The sequence below is a fragment of the Clupea harengus genome, chromosome 6, assembly GCF_900700415.2.
Source record: "Clupea harengus chromosome 6, Ch_v2.0.2, whole genome shotgun sequence".
NCBI lineage: Eukaryota > Metazoa > Chordata > Actinopteri > Clupeiformes > Clupeidae > Clupea > Clupea harengus.
Genome location: NC_045157.1, coordinates 12,357,124 through 12,379,627, shown reverse-complemented (window position 1 = coordinate 12,379,627; position 22,504 = coordinate 12,357,124). Strand labels below are relative to the sequence as shown.

The 22,504-nt window shown below is 39.7% G+C and overlaps 2 protein-coding genes and 1 long non-coding RNA gene across 4 annotated transcripts; all 3 read left to right on the top strand.

Moving 5' to 3' along the window:
• Window positions 1-512: 512 nt before the first annotated feature.
• LOC105899843 lies at window positions 513-3,180 on the top strand. Its single transcript, XM_031569030.2, has 4 exons — window positions 513-1,014; window positions 1,240-1,557; window positions 1,676-2,002; window positions 2,112-3,180. Exons 1-4 carry the CDS (start codon window positions 969-971, stop codon window positions 2,534-2,536), a joined length of 1,116 nt encoding a protein of 371 aa, XP_031424890.1. The 5' UTR covers window positions 513-968; the 3' UTR covers window positions 2,537-3,180.
• A 360-nt stretch (window positions 3,181-3,540) lies between these two features.
• Window positions 3,541-9,892, top strand: LOC116220786. Of its 2 annotated transcripts, none has more exons than XR_004163863.2 (3): window positions 3,541-4,206; window positions 4,586-4,769; window positions 9,647-9,892. It is a non-coding gene; the product is annotated as an uncharacterized LOC116220786 (long non-coding RNA). The 2 variants fall into 2 exon arrangements; XR_004163862.2 differs by having other exon boundaries at window positions 3,541-4,507.
• Window positions 9,893-9,930: 38 nt separating this feature from the next.
• On the top strand, window positions 9,931-20,523 carry LOC105899833 (helicase with zinc finger domain 2-like). Its single transcript, XM_042707974.1, has 12 exons — window positions 9,931-13,049; window positions 13,180-13,271; window positions 14,785-14,925; window positions 15,158-15,340; window positions 17,392-17,542; window positions 17,804-17,917; window positions 18,045-18,237; window positions 18,458-18,592; window positions 18,835-19,047; window positions 19,358-19,514; window positions 19,730-19,903; window positions 20,340-20,523. Exons 1-12 carry the CDS (start codon window positions 9,931-9,933, stop codon window positions 20,468-20,470), a joined length of 4,803 nt encoding a protein of 1,600 aa, XP_042563908.1. The 3' UTR covers window positions 20,471-20,523.
• The last annotated feature ends 1,981 nt before the right edge of the window (window positions 20,524-22,504 follow it).

The window sequence follows — 22,504 nt, the reverse complement described above, 5'->3', positions numbered from 1 at the left end:
ACCGTTACTCAGCAGATTCAAGCCTATTTCATGTTCGCGTTAACTACAGATACCCTACTGTAAATGTTGATACTTGTAGGCCTATTTGTAGCATTTACTCTACATTTTGTATTGTATTAAACCTATTCTTGCCCTCATCTAATAATCTAACATTTTTATGTACATACATATTTATTTAGTCAAGAACAGTTATACAGTAAAGCTCATGTTGTTGCTTATTTATTCATGTACATTTCACAAAATGTTCAAATCTAGCAGAATATATCGACTACAAGGTCACACTCTTCTAGAGGTCTCAAAACCGCAGGTGTTGTTTCACATACTATCAGTCTGCAGTCGCCTGTCGCCACATCCACAAACTATAGTTCCTGACATTTTCACTCAGTATAAGATATACAACAAAGTTTTTCGTCTATTGTTGCCAGAAATGTAATCATTCAAGATAACACACTTTTCTTGGAACGGGAAGTGTTTTATTTCACTTAATTCTTGCTCACTCTCTAATGATGCGGTTATATTACGCAGTCTATCTGTCTAGAGAAGGTTAAGCTTTCCCCATAGCTGTAAGCCAGCGGATGAAACATACGCGTAGATGAGTTTAAAGATATTGATTTGCATATTTTCTTTTGAGTTTTAACTTTGGGTTGTATTGTACCCGTGAATATTTGTATGGGTGAAAATCTAATGGATGTAAAGAGCGTGAAGAATGGCTGTTTGGGCGGAAATAATCTGGAATCTGCAATCGTTGTTCTTCCGCAGTCTAAACGAAAGTAAAATTCGGGAGCCCGTTCTGTCAGCACGTCAAAACAATGAGAAAGCAGTATTAGGCTGTGTACTTTTTAATGTAGATTTTTACAGAGGCCAAAGTTTGGCACGAAAGATCGGATATCTACGTCACGTTATTTCTTTAAGACAATTTACGGGAAACAGACTAATTGCCGGGTAGCCTACTCCAGGCTGTTAGAAAAATGGCACTTCGGCTATCAGCGGTGGAAGCATGTATTTTAATATCAGGTGAGTTACAAGATGGCGAATGGTGAATTTCTTGGGGTGTTGCAAAGGGGATTTATTGGCGCTGTTGTGGCATGCCAGGCAATGTTTGAGAGGTAGACAATAAAGTGTGACTGTTTTCAGACGGCCCGAAATGTAACGATGCCCTTGTTGCTTAGGATATGTCAATTTGAAGTATTTTTCTTGTCAATTGAAAGTGAAAGGAAAGAATGTTCTTTTTTCTTTCAGTGTTCTCTTCTGTAGCTGGTGAACCTCTCTTGAAGAAAGTCGTACTTGGAAGGCCAGCCTCTCTTCATTGTGATGGAAAAGGCAGCTTACACGATGAGCTGGAGATCATGTGGAAGACCCAGTATCAGTTGGTGGCTAATTTCTCTAAAGGACATCTTAACTATGGCCTTGGGTTTGAGAATAGAGTACGTTTTGAAATTGTGGATAGTGAGTTTTGGTTCACTCTTCACATCAATCCCACTGTTTTCAGTGACACTGATACATACAGTTGTTTCCATGGAACAGACTTGATAAGGACATGGAATTTGGAAGTCACTGGTGAGTTTATAGGGGATGTTGTTATGCCTTTCTAATGATGTTGGGTTCCTGGGATAGTAAAAGTAAACAAATAGCATTATATTTCACACTGTATTTCATACTGTTTTTCTCAAACAAGTGTTACCCCCTAAAGAAGTAGACGTCATTGAAAGAGGCACAGTTACTTTGCCATGCTATGGCCTCAACAACAGACAACTGGCTTCTGACAAATTCAATGTCCAGTGGAAGAAAGATGGTAAGGTGGTGCTGAACCTAACCGAAGGAACCACACATCATGACCAAGAAATTGGTTACAGAGCAAACATCTTTCTGGATGAGATTCGCAAAGGAGACTTCTCTATGGTGATAAAAAACATTGAAATGACTGATGAAGGAAACTATGAATGTTTCACTGAAAAGAATCAAGGAAAGATTTTGAACTCTGTTAAAGTCCACGTAATTAAAGGTAATTATGCATATGACTAGTATTCGGTATACCAACACATTCAAAACAATACTTGGTTTTGCAGTTAACTGTTGTTGATAGTTATTGAAATTCCTTCTTTCCTATTCAGGCCTATCCCATGGATATCGTCAACGTGTGTTGCATTACACAGGAGATTCTTTTATCTTTTTTGTTTCTACAGACGACGTTGAAATCCTTCTCCTCACCGGAAAAATAGGTGATAAAAGAAAGGTTTGCAAAATCAGGGGGACTGGTGCAAAGTGTGTCGAGAATGTACGAGAACGTACTGCCGTGCACCAGGGGTATTTAACTCTGAAAGATTTGACTAAGAGTGATGAAGGTACATATAGAGTGGAGGACCTCATGGAGTCTACCGTGACAGAAATTGTTCTTGAAGTGAGACGGCCTCTACCAATAGGTATGTTTGTGATTGTGACTTGGTGTACTATGGTGGTACTTCTGATTGGGTTCATAAGAAGAAGAAGAAGAACGCAAAATATAGATTCGTGTTTCTTTGGTAAATTTAATTCTTAATTTAAACTTTCCTGTGGTGAGTGAATACCAGAACTACATACAGTAGTAATTGTAATTGAAAGTGGAACATTTTTGTACAATTGTTTTCCATTTTGATCTTGCCTGTTATATGCCTTTACTTTAATGTCTACCCAAGTAGTGCCCCCTGCAGGGCCAGTTACAAAAGGCCATGTATCCACTGTGGAGGGGCACAGGTGTAAGTCACAATTCAAATTGACCCTTTTTATGGACATTGTATGTAGTCTTCTCTTCTTGTAACATTGTTTAGTTTTTTTTGTCATGTTATATCAGAAATACATTAAAATGTATTTGTCTATAATCCTACTCAGACATTTTTTCATTTTGACCCAAGTCACTGGTGTCAGACTAACAGATAAATTGTTCTTGGTTCCAAGGGGGATATGCCTTTTCTTTAATGTCTCCCATTTTGATTTTGCCTGTTATATGCCGTTACTTTCATGTCTACCCAAGTGGTGCCCCCTGCAGGGCCTGTCACTGCCATAGTGGTAGATTGCTAAATATCCTGTTAAAAGGACATGTCTCCACTGTGGAGGGGCACAGGTGTAAGACACAATTCAAATTGACCCTTTTTATGGATATTGTATTGTTATGTTGTATCAGAAATACAATGTATTTTTCTATAATTCTTCTCAGATATTTTTTAATTATATCCCAAGTCACTGGAGTCAGACTAACAGATTAAAAAAAGGAAACCCATTACAAAGAACATCACATATGAAGCTACTTTTCAAGTCAAGCATTGAGTCACAGATTTTCATCAATGTCTGCATTGGCTGGGCTTTTGGAAATTGTTTGGCTAAGTTACAGATCAACATGCCACATTCCAATGTATGCCTGCATGATCATGGACCAGGAAAAACTGCATTCATGAACTCTAAGCTCATGGTTGTGTAAGGACAGAGATGAAATCAGACTAATGAAACCCAGTCATGAGCTAAACAATACAGCACTTGGTATTATACTATACTATATGTGCCTGAATCATGAAGAGTCCTAATTAGAAATGAGAAAGTAGTTAGCTGCGATACATCAAATAATATGTCAGAATGACATGACCTGTCATCGATCTTTAAGCTATGGTATCCTGCACTGGGAGGCTCTTAAGAGGGAAAGTAAAAAGAGACCAGTACCACTGAGTATATCTAAGTACATCTCCACTAAGTAATTTCAAACTTCACAGACCTGTAAACTGTACAAACTGTAACTGGGACAAAAATAGTGACTCAGACTGAGAAATTAATATTATCAGCAGCAACATGTTGCACGGGAGGGAGGGAGGGGTGTAATATGATTACAGGGGTGTATCCTCAAACTATGCCATGATTAATGCGGACATCTTTTCAAGGAGCAGAAAGTAGCTGAATGCCTTCAGGCCTCTGCCTTCTGCCCTTGCTGCCTCAGTTCCCAATGTTCCGATGATCCAGATAAACCTGGGGTTCCTGTTCTCTGCGCGGAAAAACCAAACCAATTGACTTAATTTGCATATATTTGAGTGGTTCAAATATAACCCAAATAACTTTTTTTTACTTGATTGGTTTGTGTGCTCTTTCTGTCATCTTTTTGTATTTACTTTAGTTATCGAATACTTTTCTGTACTTAAGTATTCTTTGGTGTGGTCTCCCCCTTCATGTTGCTCCACCAAGAGCCAGGTGAGCATGACATTAAAGACTGAAACACTACGACATGCATGCCCACACACTGACAGGCAGTTCTTTTCTTAGTAACTTCATATGTAGGTGTGGCTTACGTATTGAAATGTCAAACCAATGTGCTTTGTTATTGAGTGACGGCTGTTACACAGACATGGTTTTTGACACTCCCACAGGAGTGTCTAACAAAGGTATGCCAGTCAGGCTTACGGTCAGTTATTAACTCAAACTAAAACAGCTTTCATCAGTATACAGATACAAGGGTGCTGAGTGTCACTGCTGATTGAATGGGCCAACTGAGGTGTGTTAAAAGGCTGATCTGCAGCTGTATTCATTGGTTAACATGCAGCAACGTTTCAAGTGTGTTTGTTTGGTTCAGTGATGTACTGGCAGCAGGATGTCTTCTGCCTCTTGAGAGTTGTTCTCCAGAGGTTCATCTGGCAGTGTTTCCAGGCAATGGAACAGCTGAGCAGTGAATGCTGAAATCGAGTGGTTTCATTATTCCATCCTTCAGCTGTGTTTGTTCATTTACCTTCCACCGTTTGATGGTTGTCTCTTGAAAGGTAAGTGATTCCATAGCATGTATTTTCTGGCATTCTTATCACCCATATTAAACACATATTTTACCAGTAGCAATTCGCAGATGTCCTGCTGTCTAGACGGTATTAAATATGATATTCAATTAATACATTAAATTAATTAAAAATGAAATATGTCACTGGTGTCAGACTAGCAAAATTAAGAAAACAAATCACACTGTGTTGTCTACATTGTATTAAATATGACCTCTAATTTCTTCCTGTCATATCATCATATATTCTGAAATGGTGACTTAACAGTTGAGACACATATGAATGTCACGACTCGAGTGATGAGTATTGGTGTCTGTCAATGTCCTACATAGTTCAAACTTACAGGTTATGTCTCAATGTATCTTAGCTCAGTTTATAAGAAAAGTTCAAGGGGAATGTTCTCATCTAACACTGATAAGAATCGTATTGCATCAAGTTAGTAACTCATAAACCCATTACGGAACATATGACTTTGAATATATGATATAAAGATAAGAGTTGTGGCTAAGTTTCATTTCCTGTGAACTGTCAATAACTTGTCACTCCTGTTGCTGTTGCTGAGTTTACTGAAAGGAATGAGGATACTGAATCCATGACAACATTAGTTCTGCTACCCTGTACAGGCTCACAGTTTCTCTGTGTGTCACTGTAGGCATATGGGCACGGTAAGCAGGTATATATGGGTTAGTTTCCTTTTTCTGTTTGTACAGATACTGATGTTGGAGACTCCAAATCCAAATCCACTCCAAGTCCAAATAAAAGCAACAATTACAACTAGATATAAGATGCATTGAATTATTGAATATTTTACATCATTATTAACTCTGAACCTTAGAATCTGATCCCTCAGTCCCCCTTACCAACACTTTCTGTCTTGGACATAAATCATTGCTGTAAGATCAGAGTCAACTTTTGCTTGATAACCATCCTGTTTCTCAGCCGCTAGAGCATCCCGATGAAAACAGAAGTAATAGGTACATGTCTATGGTAACCATCAGGGAAATGAAATAAAAACAGTGAGAACAAGGAAAAAACGTAGACACATGATGACTATAAGACAAACTAAAATAAACTGAAAGTATTCGGAATGAACAATAGTTTTATCCAGTTTCCCAGAAATGTGTAACCTGCTGTATTTGCGTAGGCCTTGTTAGATGGTACGGAAGATCACAGATCATGGGAGAGCCATAACAATAACAGTATTACAACAAAATGTCCTCTCTGGGTACTGATGATACCAGGTGTAATATGAACTTAATAGGAATGTGGGTTGACTGTTGATACACTTGAGTGTGTGTGTGTGTGTTCACATTGTTGACACACGTGAGTTTGTCTCTGTGTGTGTGTGTGTGTGTGTGTGTGTGTGTGTGTGTGTGTGTGTGTCTCTCTGTGTGTGTGTGTGTGTGTGTGTGTGTGTGTGTGTGTGTGTGTGTGTGTGTCTGGTGACGCTTGGCTTGTTTCAGTTCTTCGCCTCCGTGATGTGTGTAGTGCTTTGTCTATACTAAAGGCCAGGGTAGACTGTCTGGGCCTTAAGGATCCATATGGGGTTATTCTGCCCTCTGCAATTTCCAGATATGCTAAGATATGCCTTTCTCATTTAAGGTGTTTCGTCAAAGCTCCTTGGGAGGGGGTGGGGCAGCCGTTCCAGTTGTTGTTGCATTTCCAGGCGTCAGGCAAAGCTGTGTTGATGTGTCGATGGCTGATGATGCTGTTTAAATTCGAAATGGTCCTGCTCCTCCCCCTTTTGACGATGAGCTAGAGGCCTATTCATCCAGGTGTTGGGTGTTATCCAACTTCCTGAAATCTGAAAAGAGATCTTCGATAAACAGTTAATCCAGGGCAACAGGTTTTATCTGTGACCAAAATAAGCGCAATGGTGTCGGCCATCTCCATAAGACAGGAAGCTAATTGTTTCTGTTAGCATAATAAACACATCAAATCCTTTGAAAGAAATGGAATGATTGAAGGAAATGGAAAGCTTTTAAACCTTTCTAATTCAAACAGTTTCCCCTAAAAAAAAATAGTCAGTGGTCAAATGTATTCTCACTTAGAATACAGCCGGCCGGCACACACACAGACACACATGCACTCTTTCGCTTGCTCAGGAGACAAAGGTGTCCATGCCTAAAGAAAGGAAGCAAGATGTTTTAGTTACAGAATTATCTCATAAGGTCCTTTTCTCATTCAGATTCCAGTGGAACTTAATTTTTTTTTTTTTTTTTTTTTTTTTTTTTTTTCCATGATTAATTCAACGCCCTTGGATCATAAAGTCAGATCTCTTTCCAAGGAAATTCAGCCGGGCCTGTTTTGGGAAAGCACATTCTGGAGTTATCATCTTATTAAGATACGCATTAGTAGTAGGATAAGTCTTTTGTAAATCCTGCAACTGATTAACTTTTTACAAGAGAGTGTTATCAGTGTTATCTGTAGTTCTGATTTTCAATTCACTCTGAAGCTCAGCTCCTCCCGCTTTTTGATCTAACAGCAGGCATTTGCTGCTGTAAGATCATTACCCAGACAATTATACGTATGGTTTCCGAAAAAGGTATCTTATTTTCCAAACTAGCACAGACTAGAATGTATCCATGTACCTTAAACACATACAATCAAGACGAACACTCTGTTCCGTAAAAATATGTTTACAATTACTCGTAATTGTAACACAGCATACAATGGCCCTCATTCTCGAACATTTTCTGAAGTTTCTTCTGAAATGTTTCTTACGGGCTTCGGAAAAACAACGTAAGCAAAAGACATCCGCCAAATTCATGCACGCTTGAAAATGCGGTCCTACGCAGCAGAAGTTTTCTGGGCTGTGCTCCCCCGGAAGAGTTTTCTTAAATTGAAAGCGCGTTCTCGTGCTCCTGAATTTGCATACATACACGCCCTGCCAGCTCCTTATAAGGGCACGCAACCGTAGTGACGTGTGCAGTCGGAATCGACCGAATCTACACGAAAGCAACTCGTAAACGAGTCATGTCAAAGCGGTTTCGTGTACATTACATTTAGTCATTTAGCAGACACTTTTGTCCAAAGCGACGTACAAGGGATAGAACAGTCAAGCTACGAGCAATAGAGACCTAGTGTAACAATAAATACTACTTTACATAAGAAATAGAAAAACGAAATAGGAAATAAAAACGAAGTGCAGGAATGTAACTGCTATAAGTGCAAGTTAAGCACTAGTCGAAGTGCCAGTTAGGAAGGGAGGTGCTCTCTGAAGAGTTGGGTCTTCAAAAGCTTCTTAAAGGTAGAGAGGGACGCGCCTGCTCTGGTAGTGCTAGGCAGTTCGTTCCACCAACGTGGAACTTCTTGAAAATTCTGGATTGCCGTACTTGCACAGACGGCAGTGCCAAACGACGCTCACTAGACGAGCGCAGCATTCCGGTGTAGTCCTTTTATTTATTTTATGACATCACGGTGCCTCGTAGAATCATGACTATAGGTCTACATGTGAAACGTAATTGTTAATGATACTTTAATCCGAGGATCTGTAGAGTTGATGTGAACGCAATCACCAACGATTTCTCACAAATTAATTAACACGGAGAGTTTTCTTAAATGCGATTCCTCAAAAAACCACAAGATGGCCCACGGGGCCATCTTGTGGTTTTTTAAGGAATCGCATTTGAGAAAACTCTGGCCGAGTTACGACTGCTATTTCGAGTTCGGAAAGTCTTCTGAAGTTCAGAGCAAATCCCAGATGAGAGAACTTTCATGAATGCCGAATGTTGTCCTAAATCCAATTCCTCTTAAATTCCTCTTAAATTCCTCTTAAATTCTTCTTAACTGCGTTCGAGAATGAGGCCCAATGATCTTATCTCAGAATAATAAATCATTTGTAGGCCCAAACATTTTTAAAGTCTCCACTCCTGCTAACTGGCTAGCGTCTGATCACTTCAGCCTAATGGGCCATCAGGGTCACCCGCTGTGGGAAAATACAGCTCTTCTATACTGGTCCTCAAGTATGAGTTAATTGGTATGTGTAAGCACTGTGTGTATAGATATTGACATAAACATCAGATTGTAAAGCAATTCTGAAATTGTGCCACTTTACAAAAAGCCTTGTGAATACTGTATCCATGTACTAATGAGAAAGTGGGAGTATCGCTTTCTCTTATTGTCATTGATTTAACTTTTTTATGCCTCTTATCATATGGCCATAGCAATCTGGACATTCAAAGGAACCCTATTTACATGAATCCTGACTGGTCATTGCAAAGGACTGGTCTCCACAATTTAACTTAAACAATTTACAAATTAACTTAGAACAATTTCTAAATTAAAATTCTAAAGCTGAAGATCCTCTTTTAAACACCCGTTATGACCACTTATAAGCATTTATAATCTCTTGGGATTAAATATCTGAGTGGATAGAAACACAAGCAAATGTCCAACAACAGCTCAGTCCGCCTTGGACCAAATGCCCGAATAGAGCTCACTCATGGAGCCCGCATAGAGTCTGATAAGACCCGAATAGGGTGTTTTGCAGAACAGGGAGAGTTACTCCAGTTTCTGACAAAAACACCCGAAATAGAGCTTTCAAAGAAGCCAGAGTTGTCTATTTCTACACAGGGGTTTGCCTGTTAGAATATGACTACAGTCTCCTGCCTATATTTCCCAAGATCAGATAAGCACTATAATTAAAATAGTACTTACCAAAATGCTCTGCCAACCGGGGTGATGAGGAATCGTACAGCAACTGAAATATCAGTAAATGCCCTTAGAGTAAAATAGCTTTTACTTCTTGGTTAGATATGCTTATGGAGGGCAAAACACGCTGCATCTTAGTTTAGTGTAATTCATGTGTAAATGAGTTATATTACGTTATATTCATGTGTTCATAAATGAAAATATTTATGTTGTAGGTGTGAACTAAAAGCCTTGCGGGGTGCAGAAGCACAGAGCCCACAGCAGCATCACTGGGGGGTTCTGGAAATATTTGCAGCAAGAGGTAATTGGGCTTAATTGTCAGTGTCAAACATTGCCTTCAAATTGTATTACTATTGCATTTCAACTGTTATATTAAGGCACTTTATCCTGTGGCTGCTGTACAATTATCAGGCAACCTGTAGTATGTGTGTGTGTGATTGTATTCATGCTTCTGTTGTTTCAAAGATTTGGCTTAATCATTTCTGATGCTACCTACAGGATGTTATACTCAGATTTGGATATTGTGGAGTCTGACCAGAACTTCAGACAAGGAGATATGCAGGAACTCTTGACAACCAATCCTCATGACTACAAACGCTGCAAGTTGGTACTACAACAACATAATTATGGACATGCCATTCCCTTTGATGAGCCAACTCTGCCCATTATAATCAATGGCCGGGACAATCTCTGCAGGGCTTTTCCTGGGGAGACAGTGTGTGTGAAGATATTAAGCAGAGAGGAAGACATGAGGACTGGGAGGGTAGTGGGAGTGATGGATAGAGGGGAGACTCTCCCTTCCTTCATCTGCAAGATGGTGGAGGGCGATCCTAGCTTGATGAGCCCAATCAGAAAAGCCATGACAAGGATACGCGTGCTTAGGCCAAAAAAAAAAATAAAGACCCTCAACTCTGTAGAAACTTGTGAGCTTGATCAAGGACAATGGGTTCGAAAGGAGGTTCTTGAGGCAAACCCAACTGACCTCTTTCTTGTCAATGTTCTGAAATGGGAAGATAAAAGTTATTATCCTCTTGGAGTGGTTACCCAAGTCCTGCCACTAGATGGAAAGGGACTGAAGGCTGCACTAGACACTGAGTATGGCCTTAAAGAGAGGCCTCCATCCTTCAAACCAGAGGAAACAAAAACTGACTCCACTAAGAGGGAGGATTTCTGTGATTGCCTTACCTTTACCATCGACCCCTCAGGAGCTGAGGACCTAGATGATGCCATTAGCGTGACTGACCAGGGAGAAACCTTTCAGATCGCAGTTCATGTCACAGATGTGGCAAGTTTGGTTCCCAAAGACAGTGAAGTCGATCAATTTGCCAGAAATCAAGGAGAGACATTTTACAAAGATAAACCAGCCTACATGATTGACCAAGATCTTAGCTACAATTATTTAAGTTTACGTTATGGACAAAGACGCAACGCTATATCCCTGGTAGTATCTGTAAATAAGCAAACAAACGAAATAGTGGAGAGTCCTTTTGCTCTATCCCATATAAAATCAGATTATAAGCTGTCCTACCAAGATGCAGAGAAAATCATTCAAGGACACCTTTCCAGAGAGACTGAGCCTCTTAGATTCTCATCTGTTGAGGACTGCGTGATTGTGGCTTATCGTTTCTCCGAGATGCACAGAAAGGCCAGGCTGGCCGGAGGCATGAGTCGAGTACAACACAACAATGACAGGTCACACCACATGGTGGAGGAACTCATGAACATGTACAACAGTGCGGTGGCTGACTATCTCATCGCTTCTCCCTTGACTCGAGACCTCACCCCACTGAGGTGCCACGGTCCACCTGACCCTGATCGTCTTCTCGTGTTTAAACAGAAACATCAGGCTTTAATACCCCTCTCTCCTTTCCTGTCCCAAGCCATTCCCACAGAAGAATCGTATCACGAGATGTGTACTGGAAATCTGGAGGAACCAGAAGAGACCATAGACGATGATGAGGAGGAGGATTATCAAGATGCAAGAGAAGATCAAGATGCAAGTGAAGAAGATAGTGTTGAGAGTCACCAGGGAGAAAATGACGAGAGCGATCAAAAGCACAGTGATGAAAGTGACCAAGAGGACTTGGTTCATAGTGCAAGTTTTGACACGAAGAGCCATCCCTCCCTTCCAGAGGAGTTTGAGGTCTTTAATGCTGTTCTGAAGAATCTGGAGACAGCAACAGAGAACAGAGACCACCTCACTCTAGTGCAGCTGATGGCCTCTGATGACATCCACCCAACTCTGATACCTATGGTGAGAGATTTCAGAGAAATGCTCAGCCCAGCTATAATGCTGCGATCCTGCTCCACGTTGAAATCCAGGATGGGCCACTTTGACCTGCAGCTGGATTCTTACACCAGGGCATCCGCCCCCATGAGGCGCTATTTTGACATCATCCTGCAGAGGCTTTTGCACTATGTCCTTCATGGAGAGACTCGAGATGCAAGCTACACACAGGCTGAGATTGACCAGCTTTGTGCTATGAATGACTGTGACCAGGCCTCAGAGTACATCCTAGATGAGCAAATGCTAACTCAGCTAAACAAACAGCATGAGGTACACATGGCTGTTGTTGACAAACTTGACCCAAACGGGCATGATTTCTGGATATGTTTTCCTCTAAAACCATTATTAGAGGATCTTTCCATAATGTACCGGCATTTAAAAGTGGTGGATCAGCCCAAGTACAATGAGCTGCGCCATACCATAACACTACACTGGAAGAAAAGAGTGTACTCCTTCACAAATACAGAAAAGAATCCAGCAAAGACGCTGGGCAGCAAATACAGCACTTGCATTGCTATGGGTACCTGGCAAAAGATGATGAGTGCTGTGCAAAATCAGAATTGGGATGAAACTGCACAGTGTCTGCAGGACATCAGGTCAGTTCCAGTGGATGTTGAAAGGGAGGGAAACGATGATGAAACGGATAAACTCCACTTCAAACAGTTCACTCTGGAACTCAGGTTGGGGAAGGTCCTTCCAGTGCAAATTGGAATGGGCCCAGGTCGAACCCCTGAGGTACACCTGATGAATATTAGCCCAGAGTTTGAGGTCTGTTTGGAGCACTCAAAAAGGCCCACCACGTGCTTCTCAAAATTGGCGCTTTCTCCATCAAAGTCAGAATATGAAGACTACAAGGAGTACCAAGAGGTATGGGGGCGTCTTTGTAAAATGGATACTGCTCACAATGCTTTAGAGGAAAACAACAGTATAATATTGGAGGGTGTTGAATTAACATGGACAGTGAAAAAAGATGACCTGAAAGGGTATTTCCGTGTCTCGCAGACACAGAAAAAGCAGTGGAAATTAGAGTTTGACCTCACAAACTGTTTCCTGTGCATCCGACTCCGGGACCAGCATGCAGATGAGGAGACTGAAGGGAGCAATGGCGAGACATTAAAGGACCTTCCTCTGCCAGATCCACTGCCTTTTACATGGGTAGCCCATGGAGTGGCCTCTAGACCCAAAAAGAAAAAAAAGGATGATCCAAAGCCGCCTTACATTCAAGTTAATTTTTACATCAATCATCACTCTATGAACTACACCCCACCACAGGTCTTTTTCAAACATACACAATTCACTGTGGAGGTGATTCCCAAAAAAATCCCTTATGTGTAAGTACCATCATAACGGGCTAAAATGTGTAGCCTTGAATTCATATGTAGGGTATAGGATATTTTTCCAAAATTACTTTTGATAGGTGAGTGTGAGCTCTACAACTGTTTCAATGTGATGTTATTGCAGACTTCGAGAACATGCAGTTACCAAGTTGAAACGCGCTAATCAGCTGGTAAAAAGCATTGCTGTTGGCAATTCAACCATCCACTCCAGTAATGGTAAGTAAATGGATGGTTATTGTATTGCAATGTAATGAAATCATGTATATCATTTTACCATGAAATTTCTATGGAAGTATAACATTGCCAGATATCCTCCATGGATAATGGCATGTTGAATTACATGAACTGAACAATAATAATAATAATAATGGATTGAATATTAACTGCTGAATAACGGAGACAGAACTTTAAAAACTGACTATTTTGAATGCTGGAATTTTGTCTTCAGTCGACATATACAGTATAACCCTAATGAATTGCAGTGCAGTAAAATTGAGGCATCATAAATGATGTGGGATTTTTTTTTCAAATGTCAAATTGCAATACAGGACAATTCAAGCGTTGTTATTGTGATTTGTTTATATTCAGTTAATGTAATTCAACATGCCATTTTGCAGTGAGGACATCATGCACTGTGATACACAAGCAGGGCTAACTGGTGCTTGAGGCGCTGTCAATGTGAAAGGCGGGGTTAGCGAGGTACAGCACTAAAATAAGATAACTAGTCACTATCAAATAACGCATACGCAACTAAATAACTTTAACAGGATATAAAAGGTCTCTGCTTAATATTTGGGCTATTAAAAATGTGCCGTGGTAGCTTGATCAAGTTGGGGAGACTGAACAACCAACGCGATTGTAATGCTTTGGATAGATGTCCTTTATGACTCGGTTGATGGGCATAAAAGCCACAAAATTTCAAGTTGCATGTCTTCCTTGGTACACATCCGTTACAACCCAAGTCGTATCACAATTTCAAAGAAAGTGAACTTGCCCTAGTTGTGTTACATGACGCAGGCAGGCTATAGACACGGTGCATGTCACGATCCACAACTCAATATATTTTAATGCAAAACACTGCTGGCTCAAATTAACAAGAAATGTATGGATGTTAGTTGCAATGAATGATCTGCATTCTCTTGGAGCCATGGTCTGCTTTACACACAGGCCAATGTTAACTTTACTTTTGTAATCAATTAGACTACCTTGGTATCGAATGTGAACTGTGCCTATAGCTGGCTTAAATTAGAGCCACGTCTTCAGACTACCTGTGATATGGATTGGTAAACTATTTCGGTACATGACAGTTTTAAGGAATAGAGGAGTCTGTTTACCTATTATGGATATGCTTCAGTTGAGTGTTAACTGTACATTCCACAAAGCGAAGATCAGAAGCAAACAGCCACTTCGGTCTCCAGACTTTAACACACGACATCTCAAATTGAACTTCCCACTGGCTTCTGAAATGAGCGGATGAATGACGATTAAACCTAGGCGGCATATTATGGGTGGGTTTTAGGGCAATATTGTGTCGTGGTATAAATGCAAAAGTGTTTTGATCTAACGGCTCGAGGCCTCAGGCCATTAGCCCCAGTTGATCAGAAGATAGTCCTAGCTCACACGGACTTGATAGTGGAATCACTGTAAGTGCCGATCAGAAGGCCAATGCCCAAATGTTCTTATGGATGTCCAATGTCACTTGGTTTCTTTTTGTTGTGATTTTCTGCAGTCAAATCAGTGGCAGCTACAAGTAGCAAGACTCTTGCCACCGAAGGTAAAAAGCTGGGCCTGCCCACCCTGAACACCAGCCAGGAGGATGCAGTTAAGCAGGCACTACAGAGGCAATTCACGGTGATCCAAGGCCCACCAGGTACCGGCCATCTGCACACCCACTAAGATATTAACATGTTGTTGTATACTCTTGGCAGTTCAGCCAGGGCGCTAGCAACTGGGCTCAAACAGCAGACGGACCCAGTGTAAAACAATATATTGATATAAATAGTGATGGTGCAAAATAAATGGTTAATTTACAGCGTAATATACTTTTCCACCTCAATTGCCAGAAAAGTGTATCTGTGTTTATACTTGGTTGAAACCCATAGGGACTGGAAAAACTGTGGTTGGAATCCACATAGTTTTTCAATTTTTCCGGAAGAACCAACAAGTTGACAGATCCACCTCAGCCTCAACGTTTAAACTAAACAAGGACACCAGTAAGAGCCCACCGAAGAAACGGGCGATTCTATACTGTGGGCCCTCCAACAAGTCAGTGGACATTGTTGCCGGTAAGTTGTAAGCAACTAGATGTTGATGGCCAGAAAATATATATGTACACACACACACACACACTGTGTGTGGAAGATGTCACAGAGTGCCTTTATTCATTAATGTGCCATCACCTGCTTAAATGGCCATATATGGGCCATTCTACCGAATTGGTGCAAAGTCAGGTTGGAAATATTTTGAAAATTTGTATTTTTTATTTCCAAAACTTTGTCCGTATATATATTGTACCATATCTAAAGTACACATATCTAGTAAATGAACCGTCAATTTTTATATTGTATTTTCAGAATGTGTTGGAATGTTTTTCCTCTCCCAAAAATTGTCACTACCGAAACATAGTAATAACTATAGTAAAAACATATTATTATTAACCTGTTCAGATTGTGTTTCCTTCCCTTCTCTGAAGAGTATTTTTACAAATATTTCTTGAAGGTTTTCACAATGAAATAAATAAAAATGAATTTTTTACCAAATTTCAAAGTTCAATTTATACAATTCATCCAAATCTAAGTGCAATATTTCTTTGTAAAATGCAAAATACTGATCATATTGATTCCAGAGTTGATGATTGATGAAATTGAACATACATTAAACCAATCAGTATCATAACATTTTAGTTGATAACTCAATATACTATATTTTTTACAAAACATCCAGTGTTTCGGTAGTGACTGCACTGTTTCGGTAGTGACCACAGTATTTTGTTTGCAAGGTTGTATCATATTTCCTCAACCTTATTGCTTAATCTTAACTCATACCATGCTTTAGGTTGGGAATATTAAAAACAACAAATGTCTTTTCCTCCATGATTTTCTGACCTTCTTTTGCTCCCTGTTGGATAAATCACTGATACATTTCAACTTTCCTTCTTCCTTTCGTTTCTTATTTCTTTCTCTTTCCTTCCTTAAATATTCTTGGTGTTTTACTGGGTCATCCCTCACTCTTTGTCGGTATTCTCTCAGCCTCTCTGCTCCACTTTCTCCTTTTGGCATTTTGGTGTCTTATGATTCTTTCTCTCCTGAACAATTTCAGATAGAAATCAGCATTATCTACATCTTTACTATTTAGTCCACATAACACATTTATTTCAAAATGATGGGATTGAACTACTTACCATTCCATTTTGTCACTACCGAAACGATCATGTCACTACCGAAACTTTACCATATGTTTTTGGTAGTGACTGTTTCGGTAGTGACTGTTTCGGTAGTGACAATTCTAGCTAACTTTGAGCATGAATAAATTATTCTAGCAAGCACATGGCTAGCAAACAAATCTTTGAAGAGGTGTACACACAAACAAACATAATACTTTGCAAAAAACTTAATTAACTAAACTTAGTTTACTTAATTGAAGAAAATATGTGTTCGGTAGTGACAATTCTTAAGGCTACACACTGATTTTCAGACTTTGAAAAACATTTATATCAAAAGTATGGGATCTAGCTACTTAACATTCAGCCATGAGGGATAGGGATGCAGTATCACTGCCTGGTTAAAAATACAGGGGTGTGGCTAAAAAACAGGCTCAGCCAATGGACTAAAACTCCTGTGTTTCGGTAGTGACATGAAAACTATGGACATGATTTTTTGAGTAGTTTTTTTTTTTTTTTTTAAATAAAACCCACAATAAATCTAAATTTTCCAAGTTCTGTTTAAACTTAATCGTAAAGATCTTTGAAATTACATCATTGGAAAAAAATCTAAAAAATCTAAAAAGTGTTATTTACAGACATTGAAATTTAGATGCCAGGGTTAGGGACAGCTACTTCCCAATAGAAAGTACCCTATAAATGATGATTTTGTATATATTTAGCTTATCCCTATCTCAATTAATGTCTTGGGTTTAAATAGACCATAACATATTCTTAGTAAATATCTATGTCTGAATACTTAATTGTTTTGTAAATAGTTTTTATTGTTGTGGGACCACACTTTGCACCAATTCGGTAGAATGGCCCATATATGTATATATATATATACATTTATATACATACATGTACACACACACATCATTCATGTGCCAACACCTGCTTCAATGGTGTCTACAGAGCAGCTCCTGAAGTTGCACAGGAAGGGGGTACTGAAACCGATGCGGGTCTACAGTGAGCAGATGGAGACTCTGGAGTTTCCGTACCCGGGCAGTGAACTGAAGCTGTGCAAGCAATCCCTTCGAGATGAGAAGCCCAAAGGGGAACTCAGGTTTGAGCATTTGAATCACTATCTGAAAATGCGGTTATCACATATAACCTTATGAGGAGGTTGACCAGGACAATAGACACAGCAACCAGAAACTTGAGCAGGCATTTAGGATAAGCCTAGCATGGAAACATATGAAGCCTATGAAGAACTGGTTATACCAAAATCCTGATGTTTTTCTGACCCTCAACAGAAATCAACATTTGCATTTAATTTCATCAGTTTACATAAATGTAGTCTTCTGAAGCACTGAATCTATTGCAGGCCGATCTCTCTGGTGCATCAGATAAGAGAAACCTCAAATCCATTTTCAGAAGAAATCAAAACATTTGATGAGAATATCAAAAAAGGTTTGCTCATGGAGAGTGACCTTGAGAGGTGAGGCTGACTTCAAATGGACTAATGCCAAGATGTTGTATCCAAACCTATAGGTACCTACTGTTTACGTGTCTGTCTGCACATAAAGAAAGACGTCCTAACCTACTGTTCATGTGTCTTTCTGCAGATATAAAGACATCCAAAAGCAGGCTAAACTGCATGAGTTGCGTAAGCAGGATGTCATCCTATGCACCTGTGCAGCTGCCTTGAACCCGAACTTCATAGAGGCTATGGATTTCCGTCAGATTCTCATAGACGAGTGTGCCATGGCAACAGAGCCCGAGGCCTTCATGCCACTGGTTTCTCACAAACCAGAACAGGTTCGTTCAGATTAAAAAGGGTAAAATATAATTAAAATCCAAAGGTAAATTCCACAGACACTTTCACGGAAAGTCTTTACATGGAAATGTACTACATGTAGGGCTAATCCACATTCTATAAATAGTTGATGAATAAATGAATGCTAAAATGAAGCACATGAAGGTTTGCTTTTTATTTCCGCGATGTACAGAAATAACGCTAATGAATGTTCTTTGCCAGATTGTTCTGCTAGGTGATCATAAGCAGCTACGGCCTATTGTAGAATGTGCTGCTGTTAAAGAAATGGGTATGAAGCGATCCTTGTTGGAGCGATACATGGAAAAAGCATTGATGTTGGACACACAGTACAGAATGGTACTATACTACACTATCAATTTTTGTTTTCTAACTTTCACACACCAACAGACTACCACTGTGGTATTTAATATACCAATCTTAACAAAAACACTGGTTGCTCACAGAAATCATCTTACATTTCACTGAATCAATATCAAAGCACTGACCAACCCAGTTTGAATACATACTGATGTAAGCCTTTTTCTATGCCATCACAACCATCAGTAACCAATTATTTGAACTTGTGTACTTTTTATCAGCATGAGGCCATCTGTGCCTTTCCCTCAGCTATGTTTTATGAGGGTCGTCTAAAGACAGGAGCAAAAAGGGAACAGTGCTACCTGCTAAAAGAAAACCTGAAAGCAACGGCCATCGTGTTTGGCCATATCCAGGCGACAGAAGATAGTCTGATTGTCTCAACTACCACTGGGAATGAAAACTCAAAAGCCAACCTAGAGGAAGCTGCACAAGCAGTAAGTTAGCAAACAGGAAAGAATTGCACATTAAAAAGTCATTGCACCACTTCACACTTTCCTACAAAGAACATTTTATGTATTAATTTTAGTTCCTAACATTTACTATTTTCCAACAAAATAAAGACCTGTGAAACTGCTTAGAAGCTCTCAAAAATTAGATTCATTCACATTACTTTCATCTGCGCTGATATAATATGTTATTATACAGTGACCCACCTCTGTGAAATATTATCTTATAATATTATCTGCTCCCATGAAACATGAACATTTCTGTGGCCAATTTCCATTTTGTTTCCTGACAATATAGGTTCAGGTAGCTAGACTCCTGATAGAAGACTCAAAGGTTTTACCAGAGAATATTGCCATTCTTACACCATACAATGCACAGGTGTCCCAAATCAATAAAAAGCTAAAAGAGAGTGACATCGAAAATGTGACTGTATGTACCATCTCGAAGAGCCAAGGTGAGCTCAACATTACTCTTTTACAACTTTGACTATTACATCTCACTGTACTAGTATCAATATATACTATATGTATATATCAATGAATTTTTTTGTGTGTGTGTGTATATATATACGCGCACACACACAACATTTTTTTCATTGATCAATAATTCACTCTCACTAATTCACTCATACTAATTCACTCCCTCTCTGTCGCCCCTGTATGTGTGCAGGGAGTGAGTGGCCGTATGTCATCCTCTCTACGGTGCGTTCCTGTAAGCCTTCCGAGCTGCAGGCTCGTCCCAGCTACAGCAAAGCCTGGCAGGGAAAACACCTGGGCTTCATCACTGACCCCAACCAGGTGAACGTGGCCATCACGCGGGCTCAGGACGGCCTGTGCATTCTGGGTAAATGCATGCACTCACATGACATGACTTAACAGGCAAAGGATGTTTGAAGGTGAACATGCCAGGAAATCTATATCTTAGGGACAGCACAAAGTACTGTATTTCAATCAGTAATTACAGAACATGACCTCTCAAATTGAGTTACTGTCCTACAAAGATTCATCTTGCTCCTCTGATGTCTGTGCACACTTAGAAATGTATGGGAAGAATCTTGAGATAAAGGTGAGGTATATGCACGTGTGTGTGAAATGTGAAACTTCACAAATGCAGGGATTTCTCCAAAAGTCCAAGCTATCTTCAACTTTAAAAAGCAGTCCAAAATGTATGCAATTTTTTTAAAGATGTCTCTGATCTACTTTTGGGGGAAAGATGTCACTGTCATCCTTGAGCGGAGTACTGTGAAGAGTCGCTCACTCGAATTTTTCCAAACCAACAGGTAACCGTGACCTTCTACGATGCAATGAGCTCTGGGCTGACCTCCTGGCACATTATGAAGAGAAGGGCTGTGTGGTGGACCCTGCCAAAAACATCAAGGTGCTTCAGAGGCCAAGTCAACACCAAAGATAAAAAGATGTGCATCAATGACTGTCAAAAGCATGGACAGCGTACACTCATTTAAAAAGTGGAGACTGGGGGGGGCAAAAACTGGGGGAGATTTAAACAGATATGGGTTGGTTCTTGGCAGACCTGACTCATATTCTGTTTACTATGCATGCTATGGCTCCCAAAAGCACTTACTGTGCAGGATCTGGCTGTAATTTGAAAGTATGTCATCTCTCATTTTGATGAATTTTGGCTTCATATCTGTGTTACAGAAAGGCATGACGCCATGCTGTGCATGCTTTTTACAGTCACAGGAGTGCACACATACTGTAGGTGCAATCTGACAGTTGCGCTCAGATTTCACAGTTCAACTTCCGTTTTAAAAGTTATATAAATGTTTGTTACAGTAAAACATGAACAAATGTAGGCTATTTCATGTTGCTGGAAGACCTACCTATGATTTCTAATGCCCAATAGCTCTACATAACTCACACTAAGGAACCAAACAGATTTCTAAACAAAGCTTTATTTTAATAGAGATGCGGTAGTCTGTCTGCACAGAGTAAAAGGCACAAAAAGCATTCTAAATAGGATTACATATTATTTATACCGTGTAACAAATAAGGAGAGGCTCAAAAAAGAAAAGTTGGTTTTATCCTTCTATGCTTCTATGCTAAATGTGTATTATTACATACATGCGTATCATACTAACTACTTTTTCGCAAAGATTTTCACATTCATCATTGAATAATGAGATGAGGAAACAGGAAGACTTCTTCACAGTGGTCAGAGACAAGGGGAGGGGTTATTAGGAGTATTAGCCTAACACAAGATATCTGGGGAATGGACGGTCTGGTGAAGGTCTGCACATGCACTGAGAAGCAACACTGTTTCAGTTTCTCCATCACATGCACCCTGACTCCGTGTTAATACAGGAACCTATTGTTCCTACCAAAGTGCACAGTATTTTTGGTCATTTGAATTTTTCAGTAAAGAACAGATGGATTGTGAGATGTTTGCCGTGTTTGTCCTCTGATCTTTCCACTATCAGACTGCCAACTGAAACAACCCTCCTGTTTCTTCACAAGCATTCAACAGTTCATTTAAACCCTATCCCTTTTCACATGGTCTTCACTTAAAACATTTGAACACTTGGTTGTTAGACAATAATAATAATAAAAAGACATTATATTTTTTTACTGTTTGGCTTGAGGCTCTAACTGTATACTAGCTCAACTACTTGCAGTTTAATTTCAAGCTTTTCAAATAAACATACAAAGTTGCTAAAAAGTTGGCAAACATGCTTCCACAAAATCTTGGTGTTTCTTAAAATGACCAATGTATTTTTCTTGTTTGTAGTGTATAACAGGGCATGGATACTATATGTTTGTATTAATTGTTTATAATCTATAGACAACAGTTTTGTTATGAGGAAAATATCATTTATTTTGGAACACATCACATTATGTCTTGCCCATGTCTGATTCTTAAAGGTTTAGTCCTTGATTATAATTCACTGCAGTTTGTGTCAGATTCAGCTAAATTGTTCTGGTGTTCCTCCAGCTGTCCTTATAAGTTTGTGCTCGTGCAGTCCTGGCTCTGTGAATGGGAAACAGACAACATGGCTTGGAGAGTGCAATATACTATTCCAGCCAATCAACAACGGGTGTTTGTGTTCCAGCAAAAATCAAGGACCATACCTTTAAATGCACTCAGGGAGTGATCGTCTAACAAATTAATGATAATGCATTGATGACTTCGGGGGAGGGGCAAATTAATGGTATTCAAGTACATAAATCCTGCAATTCCTGCAAATGCCACAGATTGTGTGAATACAAATGATTCAGTCCTGTGCGTTCAAATGTCTTTATCACAAAAATAAATAAAGAAACTTAACATGATACTGTTGCCACTTGTCTCCTTGCCTTTCAAAGATACTGAACAACAACGTGACATTCACAAGCTGAAGTGTCAAAAACAACCCCAAAACTCTCAACTCATCAGAGAGGCGCAAGCCATCAATCTTGTACCTCTGAAAGGTCCAGACAATGCCTTAAT